This window comes from Protopterus annectens, chromosome 13.part0 (genome assembly GCF_019279795.1).
Source record: "Protopterus annectens isolate FY-2018-M chromosome 13.part0, PAN1.0, whole genome shotgun sequence".
Classification (NCBI taxonomy): Eukaryota; Metazoa; Chordata; order Ceratodontiformes; family Protopteridae; genus Protopterus; species Protopterus annectens.
Genome location: NC_056747.1, coordinates 283,362,798 through 283,375,966, shown reverse-complemented (window position 1 = coordinate 283,375,966; position 13,169 = coordinate 283,362,798). Strand labels below are relative to the sequence as shown.

Genomic DNA, 13,169 nt, shown 5'->3' with positions numbered 1-13,169 from the left:
GCTTTCCTAGTAAGATAGGGAAATTATGGTGGTACATGCCAATAGCAGATCAGTTGACCATTTGATAGATTGTAGCTGTTTCTGAAAACGTTTAATGTTTAGTTCTTGCCGAAGTTAAATTTATATCAAATTTTAATTTTCTTTTTCTATAGAAAGAACAACTAATGCATCCCCGTGACGGTTATTTGATTTTTGTATTTTTAGTAAGATCTAATTGTGATATCTCACTTGTCTAGGTGGCAAGTATTTCTGAATTAGGTGATTTGCAGATGGACATTTAACACGTTTATTCAAGATATTGTACTCTATTTTCATTTAAGCTTGTGCATTGCAGCAAAGTGATGACATATTTTTATGGTTTGCAGCAAATTTTGCTATTTTGTTATAGTTTGTAACTTGTATATTTGGGTTAAGCATTATACTATCCTTTTCCATGTGTCCTGCTTAGCATCACCCAACCACAACGTACATTTTCTGTGCCTCCCACCTCCTTTATGCACTTGCATGTCTTTTTTTGATTAATATGTTCCCATAACCTTCATTTGCCTTAATTTTTATAGTGGTATTCTTTTCGTACTGCTAAATAAAGATGTGACTCCCTGTACTGGATTTATAGACCATTTCTCCATTACTAACATTGCAGTGATTCTGAAATAAAAGATGCCTTTCCTGCCCCCCATGATACTGGCAAGGCCTAGGTACCATGATTGTGGAGGGTACATTTCATCCCTGTAATGCCCCTTGGTGGGGGGTGCTTGCTTTTGGACAGCCACTATGGTTGTGAAATGCAGTGACAGTGTACAGTCTCCCATGATCCTACTTTCCTGTTCCCTCTGACACTTCCATGCTGTCTGCTATTAACCACACAGTAAGTTCAGCCATTTCCCATCCTGTAATAAGAGTGGCAGACTAGCAGTTGAGTAATTCTTCCCGTAGGCAGTGGTCTTTCCAGTAGCCTATGCTGATTCTTGAATGTTGCGTACTTGTTGCAGATACAAACTGTCACTTGACCCATTGTGTTATTTCTCACAATATAGAATGTTGCGTACTTGTTGCAGATACAAACTGTCACTTGACCCATTGTGTTATTTCTCACAGTATGTGCTTACTAATTTGAGCAAAATGAGTTGGTGAAGCAGTAAGCTGCACTTTTTAAACAGCAAAAAGGTAAACAAACCAATGAATCCAAGAAGACTGCTTGCACCAGTTGCAGGCAAATGTTTTATTCAAAACAGTAGTGAAAGCTTGTAAGTGAAGCACTTACAAGCGTTCACTACTGTTTTCAATAAAACGTTTGCCTGCAGCTGGTGCGATCCGTCTTTTTGATTCATAAGCTGCTCTTTTTGCAGAGTTTGTGCTACTTGCATCTAAGTTTACATTTATTTATTTATTTATTTTATATTTGATTACTGGGTTGGTCTGACTGGGAAATCAGGTGCCCGTTTTCAGCAGAGACCCGGGGAGAAAAGCTCCACATACATGACACTTTTATAAAAAAAAAATACAGAATACAAAAGCTCCACATACATGATAAAACTACAAAAGTCAGAGACACTACAAATTAATAGAGCAAACAGTAGTATATCATAGCATAGTATGATGAGAAGTTACAGAAGTGTACAGTAGTAAAAGAGAAAATGTAATGTATTTGAGTAAGAAAGTCCAGTAATACTTTATGCAGTACATACATTTAAAATTACAATTCATTATGGCAGTTTTCTTTTCTGTGTTTGACCTCAGTAGTGCCAGAGGAAGATTTATCTGAATGGTGGTAGTAGGGCTAGCCATGGTTAGTACAGGTACATTGCCAGATGAGACTGAGGTGGGCTTTTAATTGGGTTTTAAAGATGGGACTGCTGTTTTGCTATCTGATATCTGGTGGAAGGGAATTCCAGATTTTAGCAACTGTGTAGGAGTAGAGGGATGCACCAGCACTGTATCTACACTTAGCTACTTCAGGAAGGGCTTTGTTTGTGGATCTTAGTTGACGAGCAGAATTGTGAAAGTTGAGTAAGCCTGAGAGATTAGGAATCTTGTTTGGGTGGTACATGGTAAGTTGTTTATAGTTTAGTAAGTTGGGGAGTTCTAGCCAACCTAATGGTTTTAGTGAGTGACAGTGGTGTGAGTGGAAATTAGAGCTGGTCGCAAATCTAGCTATTTTATTATAGCACATGGACAATTTGTGTAGGTCTACCTTAAGTTTTGTTAATACAGGGGATACATAAAGCAATGTAGAGAGAAGGTGAGCTCTGGATATAGTAATTTTGGTGTTTTTGGTTAGATAGATTTGCAGCAGTATAGGGTTCCAATTTTTATGTTTATATATATATATATATATATATATATATATATATATATATATATATATATATATATATATATATTGCAGCTGTATAGGGTTCCAAGTTTTTTATGGACTTTGGATATGGTTTATATATCTATATGTGTACCCCCCCCCCTTTTTAATACACCATTCTATGACATCAGTTTCCTCAAACCTTTGGCCTATTGGCAAAGTGTTTAGAAAAGCTTAGTTCATTCAGGAACAAATTTTAGTTTTTCTAGTATTTTTGCTATAAATGGTGAGGGGATGCTAGTTAAACATTGTTTGATGTGGCTAAACATTTGGTGTAAAGGGTAATTTTCTTACCCCCTAAATAGAGCTACCTCAGAATTTGCATGTTTAGATTTTTGGAGGGGTGCAGAGTTGACCCCCCCCAATGAAAACAATTGTTTTATTATTTTGTGAAATCGATGATGGTGACAGTTCAGTGTGTTTTGTGGTGATGTTAGTGAGTGCAGTGTTGCCCAGCTAATTCCGTTGATCCGAATGCATAATTACTGCTGTACTTGGTGTTATGGCTCCCTGTTGTAATTCTGAGACTCAAAAGTGAGGGACACTGAATTACAAACATACAAGAGAACAGTGAATGTTGAACAGCACTGTTCTCTTAAGTTTTTTTTTTTTTTTTTTTGCAGGGGAGGCAAGCCTCCTGCACCCCTCACCCCCTGAAGATATACAGCAATGCCAGGATTTCCATGCCTTGGAGACAAGGGAGTATCCTGAGAAATTTCAGTGTCAGACTAAGTATATGTAAGTCTATAGTTCAGCTCATTTAGTCTCGTTCTTCCATGACTTGCATTAATAAATCTCAGATTATTACCAGGTTTTATATTTTTTTTTGTTCATTTATGTACATTTTTATTGACTGGGTTGGTTGGCCTTACTGGGCAGAGCCCATCTCCAGTTGAGACTCAGGAAAACATACATAGAGTTAGAAGTTGTTTAGCTTCAAGTAAATGGGGACTTCAGCATTTCATGCAAGGTTTGTCTGTAGTATCTGCATTGTACAACTGGAAAAATGTATGGTGAATTGTCAGTTTTGGTTGATCTCTCCTCCTTTCTCTTGTAAAATTAGCTCTGTTGAGGGAAATTGTAAAAATCTAAACAGATAATTGTGCTAAAATATTCTCTTGGTCCAGAATCTGAATCCTAACTTTTGAACATTATTTTTTAGCTACTAGACATTTTATGAAAGCATAATTGTTTTAATTTAGTTTCCACTGTTTGGTGCCACTTAGTAACTAGTATTTGTATATTAAAGAAATTTATATAGTATGTATAATGTATGCATGTATATGAGCACGTGATGGAACTGCAAATTGCAAATGTTCCTTTTTCTTTTAAGGCTGGGATATTTCTTCTCTAAACTTGGCTGATGCCATGAAAAGAGCACAGGTCCTTGACTGGCAGCTTCAAGAACAACTCAAACCTTTCATGCAGAAAATGGTTCCGAGGCCTTCAGTCTACATCCCAGAATTCATTGCAGCCAACCAGGAAGACCGCGCTACCAATGTTATCCATGGAACCAAAGCAGAACAGGTAACTGGAAAATAACTATCTTCATAGGGACCCATGAGAATCAATAACTATGCTTTTATAAGGGACTTCTGAGATCTTCTGTAGCTGATAGCTAGTTTGGTAGGCTGCATTGTGGTGGAAAAACTAATTAGAACTGTATTAGTTGGTGTGTGTGCTGCTTTTCCAAAGTAATATGAAGTAGTTTATCAGAAACCTGAGAATGGGGTATTAAATATTGCTATTTCCTGATTCATGAGGGTTGAAGAGGAAATGTAAGAATTGCTCTTACTTTGATACGTAATGTTTTTGTCCATTATTAAAACTGGGGTATCCATTATAAACTAGAGATCTTCACATGCCACATAGCTTCCTCTTTGTATTAAAGCCTAATGTCATTGCAGTGGAACTGTTATATTTAGCACTAACGTGGCAATCTTGCTGAATTTGGGGAGCACTGAGCGAGTGTGGCCCTTTAAACAATGGAAGATGCTGTAACAAGAACTCTGGAAAATTCTGTGCAGCGTGTTATTCATTTATAGATGAAAAAGTTGTGCATTTGCATTTCACACAGTAGAATATGACAGCAACAATGACTGACATTTTCTTTGTCAGAGTTGATTTTAGGTGGATTAAGTGTTATCAGGGTACACGGTGACTGTTTTAGTTTTGCCTTGTTACCATGGGATCTGCAGTTCATGTCTTGATTATGTAGCATTCTCTGTGCAGTTTGCTTGTTTCCCCATGTTCACGATTTCTTTTGCCTTTTTATTTTTTTTCATTACAAGTGCTGTAGTTTGCTTTCATTTCCCAAAGAGGTTCTGTAGGTGAGCTAATGATCCTGCAAATAGTCATAAGCTTGTTTGTGTGTGTGCACAAGAGCGTGCTTATCCTGCAGCAGGCTACCTGTTCGGGATTGGCTTCTCTTTCACACATTGAGTGGCAGGACTGACTCCGTCTTTCCTATGACTCAGAAGTCAGTGAAGCGAACCTACTTCAGCAGTGTTTGTTTCATTACAACAAAATAATTTCTGGGAAAGTTTCTCTTAAGTGTTGCAAAATGTTGAGTAATTAAGGTAACATTTAAGTTATTCTCTGATAAAAAATAAATGGGGAATTTCTTTTTCAGAAATTAGTAAATGAATAGCGGTATCATAGAGATGGTTTTGCCAGCTGCATTTTATCCATGCCCACAGTGAACTATCTAAAACACATGCTTGCCTTTGATATTGACAGATCTTGGTAAAGCAGTTCTGGTAACAGATTGAAACCTTTTTTAAACAGTAGAGTCAGTCAGTGTTTGTGTAAGTTTGTAGCGCCATACTCAGCCAACCGCTCTTGGATGTGTCTACAGGAACAATGTAATAGTAGCTCAATAGAATTCCATCCCATGAGGTGATGCATGAGGGAGAAAAAAAACATAGGTTCATATATTTGTGTGTGTGTGTGTGTGTGTGTGTGTGTGTGTGTGTGTGTGTGTATATATATATATATATATATGTCTGTGTGTATATGTGTATGTATGTATGTGTGTGTGTGTGTGTGTGTGTGTGTGTGTGTGTATATATATATATATATATATATATATTTGTGTGTATATATATATATATGTGTGTGTGTGTATGTATGTGTGTGTATATATATATATATATATATATATATATAAAATACATTTTCTATTTTAGTACTTGAAATATAGCCTATTTGGTTATCGATTGACCTTACCCTTCCCATAGTTGACAATTGTATATTACCCTGAATAAGAATAACTGGGATCATACCATGGATAATTTGATGGGACCCATGCATGGGATGAAACATTTAGGAGCTGTCTCTGTCCATTAGTACTACAGGGGACAGTTCTATGGTACATTTTTTTGTTTCCCATTCATAGATCTAAGGTGCAGTTGAAAATGGACAGGGATAATCTTTATTTTATGTGGATGGGGAGTCTGTTCTACAGCAGCAGTATCCTCTGCGTCATGTATCTGTCTCTCTAAACCATTCTTTTGATGTTGCAGAAGAGGTTTAGACCCTATCAGAGTATTTCTGATGCTAGTTAACTTGCTGATGTGCAGTAAATCCATCAGTGATGGTTTGGAGGATGCCTTGTATGCCAGACACAGGTCACCTCTTGGCAGTCTGTAGGATGACAAGTATAGTGACGGGACTGAGTCTGTCCGTATAGGCCATGTTTAGGCCTTGTTTCCTTTTAGTAAGGTAGGCATTCCAGTTGTTACATGTGTCTGGACAGTGCATGCCAAAGGGATCATTATATTCAGTGACTGGCTGAGTAAAGGGGACATCCCTAGGCCTAGACACACTCCTTTTTGTGTAAAAGCTGTGCAATATAGAAGGACATTCTAACAAGCAGAGATGCATGTTAATCAAAAATTAGGTCACCATCCACATGTTCCCAAATCCCAAACAGCTAGGTCAACTTTTAGGGATGTTTTATCAATGTGGTAGGTCACTGGAGTAGATGACATCCCAAAAGATATAGTAATGCATTTTTTGGTATTTAGTTTTCAGACCATAAATTTGACACAAATCACTTTGCGACCAGCCTTCCTGCAGAATGGCTGCTCTTAGTTTCTAGTCATCTGCAAACTTAGTCAGCCAAAGCCCTTTGGTAGTGTCTTGTATCAGTAAACTGTACTGAAGTCTCTGCTTGATAGAATACTGGCTGGTGGAAATCTTGTTTACTGTGTTTACTTTTTTTAATTTTAGTATACGCAGTAACTGGGTAAGTCCACTGGGCACAAGTAGGACAGCCTGGAAGAATTGTCTGGTTAATTAAATCGTAACTGCTCATAGTAACATTTTTAGTGTTTGTCTGCTAGTACAGTTAATTGGATTAGGTATAGTTAGCTGTATTGTAATGCGTAACATGCAAAGTTCTTTATGTTGCAGGGCTCACCTAAACATGAGTAGGTATTATGGGTGCACACAGGGATAAACACAAGTGCCATTGGAGTAGGGGGCTACAAAATGAAAGGAAGAATTTAGCTGTTTTTTTGGCAAGATGAGTTCATAGGTAGGAGAATATTAACGGGACATACTCTGACCTTACACTGGTACAGTTTTCACCTGCAACACCAGGTGTTCAATATTCTTTTCTTTCTCTCGCCGTTGCCACTTTACCATCACCGGCTTGTTCCCATAATGTTATCCTGAGTCAGAAATTGGGGGTGAGAGGATGGTTGTTTCATCTTTGGAGGAATAGATTTCCCATCTGGTCAGATGTGAGATGATTTATCATCTTTGTGAGACCAATTGTTGGGGTGAAGCTGTAAAGGATTGTCTGTTTAGGGCAGTGGTGCACACAGCAAGTCCTGCCCCAGGGCCAAATCCGGCCCACGAAGCAACACCATCTGGCCCCCAGAGAGTAACCAAAACTTTTTTTAAAAAGTGAAAAATGCTATGCCTTAAGCTTTGCAGCACATGCTTGCTTACCTAATTGACTGCAGTTGTGCACACCTCTAATTTTAGCTGCGGAAGTAACTATTCTTTGTTTATAACTTGTAGTCTGTAAACAGTAGTAACTTTCTGCAAAAGTTTGTAATAAGTCATGGCTGCAAGCCAGAATAAAGTTAAACGCAAAGTTAATGTAGAAAACGGGCAATTTCATGACTGTTGTCTTAAGTAAAAATGCCAGTAACCTGTACGTATTGTTAACTCTTAACGACTTACTATGTTTTGAGGTGGCCCACAGATGCATTAAGAGTTCGTGTAGTGGCCCTCCCCACAAAAAGGTTGTGCACCACTGGTTTTGGGCATGCTAAACCTGATTAAATGGCTTGTAAATTTAGCTTTTGTTCCCTGAGATTTGTTTAATATTCAGTTGCTGGGGAGCTAGAGCCTGTCCCAACAAGCAGTGGAAGTAATGTAGAAAGAAACTTCCTGGATTGGACTCCAGTTCATTGTTGGATGCATACACGTGTTGGCACAGTGTACTCACACCTACAAGCAAGATGGCATGTCTTTGAGATGTTGGAGGAAATCAGAACATCCAGTAAAACTCCATAATGACACTGAAAGGACGTGTACTCTACACGAAGATATCCCAACCAGGAGCCAAATCAAAGAACCAAGAGGTGTGAGGGGATGTGAGGCAATAATTCTAACCTGTACTGGGCCAGTGATAACTTGTAATTAGTTTGTAAAACTGCACAGCTACACTTTGAACTGTTTTGCTCTTTGCAATAGTATTTACTTCTGTCTGTTCAAGACTTTTGATTCATTAGTGGAACCAGTTTTTCCAAGTGCTCTTCAGCTGTGCAGTTGAGCTACCAATCCTAGATTTTCACTTTCACAGCTCCCTTTGACTCCACCCTAGCTATGGTAGAGTCCTATCCTTTGCTACCCGGTTATTTTTATTTTAATACATAAATATATGTATCATGTATCATGGCTTTATCTCATCTGTAGTCAAGTCACTTTGTGAAAGAGATGTCTGATATATGCAGTGAAGCAGATCGCATGTTTTAAAGTAAGTATTTTGGCAATCATGCTAAACAGCTAAATTAGCACCAGTGAATTTATCTCTGTCTCTGATTAGATGTATATATACTTTCTAATAGGTAAAGCAGATTCGCCAGGACATACGTGACTTTAAGAAGAAGAGTGGCGTTGATAAGGTGATTGTCTTGTGGACTGCTAATACAGAGCGCTTTACCGATGTTGTTCCTGGGATCCATGACACTGCTGAGAACTTACTCAGTGCAATTGAGGTAAGGAATTCCACCGTCAGAACTTGTGTGTACACTTAGTGCTGAGAAACTTCTGTTTTCATAATGCTGAAAAGTGAGCTCTGAACATTAGACAGTCTTGCCAGCAGATTCTATGTCTCTCCCTATTTTGCTTCCCTGGGAATTTGGGTGTGCATCTAATCCTGAAATATAAAAAGTCAACCGTTAACAATTTGTCCAAAATACTTAAGCTGATTTAGGTCCATGGGCTCATCTGAGTCTGTCTGATGCTGTTAATTCAAGGTGTGAGTGACTACTGTGAAAAAAGTATCTGCTTGCAAGTGAGAGCTCTCTTCTTCCTGGCTATTTGAACAGCCTAGTTTATACTGAATTTCTTTTCGACTCTGTACTTCTGAGTTTCTCTAGTTCATTCACAGTCCTAAACTCCATGGTTCATTCTAGCATAGTTCAGTGACATCTTCATGTGCGCTGTAATTTCATTTCTTGTTCTAGTTTCCAACTGACTTCTCAATTTATTCACTGTAGTTTTGGTGTCTATTCTTGTTTACGTAAAACTTCTCCTACATGAAGAGGCCTATCTTACTTATACAAATTAGCCTTAACTTCAATCATGACTGCCTATAACCATTCCCTTATTGTCACTAATGCTATCTATATTAATTTCCCATACTTTAGATAAAAACCCTTTGTCCATGGGGAGCAGACCTTACTGATTTCCACAGGTGTCTTTATACACTTAAAATTCTCCAACATGGCAAGGCCTATCATACTTGTACAAATTCGCTTTAACTTATTTTATGACTGCCTTTAATAGTTCCCTTATTGTCACTACTGTCATCAATATTAGTTTCCCAAACTTTAGGTTAACTCACTGTGTTCTTTGGGGAATAGACCTTACTGCTTTTCACGGGTGTGTTTATGGTCTCTAAATAGTTCCTGTTTTACTAGGAGAAAACGTAGTTGGCTAAGCACAGACTGCAGGATTTTCCTGTGCAGTTTCAAATCCACTTCTAATGTGACGTGTTACAGAAATGGCACTCGGGCATGAGCCATACCCCTTTATGATACCTTGCTTCCTTACTTGTCACACAATAGTACCCTCACGTGATAACTTGCTTGCCACTGACTAGTACCCCCATGTGATATTTGACCTCCATTCTGCTGGTTGCCAGAATGACTGTTTTATTTTTTATCCTCCAAACTGTTTAGTTTTTTCAAAAGTCTTCCTTTTTTGTTAAGGAGGTAGAGGCAGAATTAAATGCCCTACTAAACTTGGTAGACCATATCTGGAGCCTCTAAATCATTGAATACAGTCTTGCATGTACATATCCTGATTTCCATATCCTGATTTCCAGGTTTTGGCACCCATGAATTTTACACCCCTTTTCTTTGGTTTCCCCTCGACTGAGCTGAAGTACATTGGTCTGTAATTCCTTGTGGTGCCTCTATTCCAACTCCTGAACAGCCGTCCATTTCCCTTGTATGAATTTTCTTGTCTGTGGAAGAGTTACATGTTCACAACTGCTGAACTCCTCAGTACTCTGAAGTCTGCCCCATTGAACCTGTTTCCTCATCTACTTGTATGAGTTCATCTTATGCATTCACCTTTGAGTTGAGATTTCCCAGATTAGCAGTTGCCTGTTTACCTATGATTGCTAAACCAGTGCCTGAGTTATTCTGCCATGAAAGTGGAGTAAAAAGGTGTTTATCATGTCTCCCCTTTTTTATTACTTTTAGAGTTCTTACATGTTTTGTAAGGTCCTTCCTTGCCTTAAAGGTGAAGCAGAGGTCTCTGTGCAGGAATTTACTAAAGACGGAGTGAAATGGCTATCAGTCATTCAGGGTAACTTAAAGAAAATCTTGGTTATGTCCTCCTTGTTAGGAGTGTGTGTGTGTGTGTGTGTGTGAGAGAGATGCTGGCATAGCTGCATGTTGAATGGGCATTTATATTTTGTTATGGGTCAGTTAGGGGAGGAGCAGAGGATAAAAATAACTTCCTTGAATCTGAATGGTACGCATTTAGTAATTGGATACTTCAAAAAGTTAGAATAGTTCCACATATGTAAAGTATTTGCCATAAACTACCGACTGGCTTTTTATGATATTGCTGTCCTTTTGTGCTCTTTTGGAAGTCTTGTGTTTCTTTAGTTACATCAGAAGCCGCAATACTAAGACTACTGTAAAAACAAACAGACCTACGCTGCACCTGTCTTGCAGGTCACCACCAACTGTATGCTCTGTAAACATTGAAACTGTTTGCATTCTAGACTTCTGTCTAACCTGTTCATCAGGAATGCACTTAAAAGTTTTGAAATTATTCTGTATGCATCTGGTATCTTTCCCCTGCCTACATACAAGTGTAGTAGTGGTATCTTCACAATATAAATTTAATGCTGTTTAGGGCTTTTCTATGTGTGGCTTTCTCCATTACAGGACTTTTATCCTGTGAAACTTACTCTGTTAACAGAATGGGGTATATTACAAAGTACCTTTACAGTAGTGAAGTTGCTTCAGACATATGCCAGTAAATGTTTGTCTGCACTACTGCTTTTTGAGAGATTCTATACATATACAATTTTTGGCTCTGGTTTCACTGACCATACAGTAAGAAAAGTTAAGCTGTGTGGCTCTTCTCTAATGATGCCCTTATGCATGAAGTATTTACTTTTGCTGTACACAATGTCTTAAAATGTAATTTGTCTAAATCTAATGGGTAGTGTAGTGTCATTTACTTCCCGGTGACTGACTAAAGAAGTGCCAGAACTGAAGTGATAGCTTCACTGTTAGGAAATGTTTTAATTTGTCAGACTGAAGTGATTTTGTTTGCATACATGATGGGAGTGTATATAAAAAAAAACCTTTATTCTATCTGCAAACACACACATAAAATAAGACCAGCATTTGTCAGTGCCAGATGGTGACTTCCAGGGGATTGCAATATGAGACAAGGGACAGGGCAGTATAAACTGATAAACTGATATGAAGTGAATAAGAACATAAGGAGGCCAGGCAGGAAAGTGTGAAATGAGAACAAGGGGCAACAAGTAAAAATCTGACTTTGAAATGAGTCGTTCCTACGTTTAGCTACTCATTTGTGTTTTCATAAATTCATACTGTATACATCATATTTTTTAAGCAGTGCAGTTTATTTAAGTTTCATAGAAGTGATAAAGTTTTGTGCAGTGTTTTGAAGTGTTAATCCTCTTTTCCTTCCTGATTTACTCTGGAAAATCGGCAGATGTGCGTAGTAAGAATGGATAAAAAATGACCACCCTCTCTTCAGGCAGTATTGTTGCAACATGACTTCTCATCACCTCTGCTAGTGATCAGTTATACAATGAACCAAATCAGAAGGCATAACTGTAGGAACCAAGAACCAAAGAGTTAAAGTTATGCTTTGGGCTGTTTTCAAAGCATGGGTCCCTTGCGAACATTTTTAGGACCATGCAAAAGTTCTTTGGTTTACCTCCCTGATTGTATAATTAAATTTTAATACACAATAATTAAATTCTATCCGTTGTATAATACAGCACCACTTGGTAGAGCGTGTTTTAAATGTGTAGTTTTGCTCCTTTTTCCAGTAAGCAATAAAACAAAACATATGAACCAATAATGACAAAACTGCTCAATTCAGAACATTTCAACCATAAAAGGCCACTCAAACTTTTGCCATTACAATCCACCAAGATCAGTCATTTTGCACAATCTCTGCAGTAGTAAATCTGAATAATTACACTTTAAACAGATTTGTAACAAATGAAAAGGTTGCTGCTAACACAGCTTTATATTTCACTGTTTCTTCTACAAATTCAGTGCCTGCAGCCCTTGAAGAATAAATTGCCTACTTATGTTACATTAAAAAAATAGTAAGCTGGTAATATTGCATGGATGGAAAACTGAAAACCAGGTTCATAGTTACTAGGCATCTCTTCCAAAGGAGGACTTATTCAGGACTTCAGCACTCCATCCCCTGAAAATGCAACACAGTATCAGCAATCTATCAATATGGTGTAGGAGTAGAACCCACAGCCTTCTGCATTAAAATGCAAGTATGCTACCTATTGTGCTACTAACACTGCTTTAAAATTCTGTACCACAGTAGTGATACCATTTGCTAAACAAAACAGTTGCACATTGTAAACAGACTTGGCATGAGCAGCAGTAAACTTCTCTTCCCTTGAAGCTCACAATTCCTTGAAAATGCACTTGAAACTACATTATTTTAATTATTGCTCTTATAAACTTGGAAAGTGGTGGTGCTGCGGTAGCGTTGTCGCCTCATAGCAAGACGTTGTCCCGTTCGATTCTCAGCTAGAGCGTCTTCTGTGTGGAGGCATACGTGAATGAGGTGTGCCTTCGTTGAAGGTTGTGCGTCAGGGCTGGTAACCCGGTATGTAAAAATCCACTACCAGTCATTAGCGGACCGGAGTTCCGCTGTGGTGACCCCTAACGGGAAAAGCCAAAAGACACAAACATAAACTTAGAAAGTTAATAAAACAAGTTTTGTATTACTAAACATTTTCTGAAGGATATGAAGTCTAAAGCTCAAATGTCTGCATTACTTTATGACTTCAGTCCTAAATGATTTGCCAGAAAAA

At 38.1% G+C, this 13,169-nt stretch overlaps 1 protein-coding gene across 1 annotated transcript in view; it reads left to right on the top strand.

The window, feature by feature from the left end:
* The window catches only part of ISYNA1 (inositol-3-phosphate synthase 1), a 76,518-nt gene that overhangs the window by 26,095 nt on the left and 37,254 nt on the right, over positions 1 to 13,169 (top strand). Inside the window, exons 6-7 of the mRNA XM_044053845.1 lie at positions 3,690 to 3,883; positions 8,443 to 8,592. Of these exons, the coding sequence (XP_043909780.1) occupies positions 3,690 to 3,883; positions 8,443 to 8,592 (344 nt within the window). The remainder of the gene's footprint in view (positions 1 to 3,689; positions 3,884 to 8,442; positions 8,593 to 13,169) is intronic.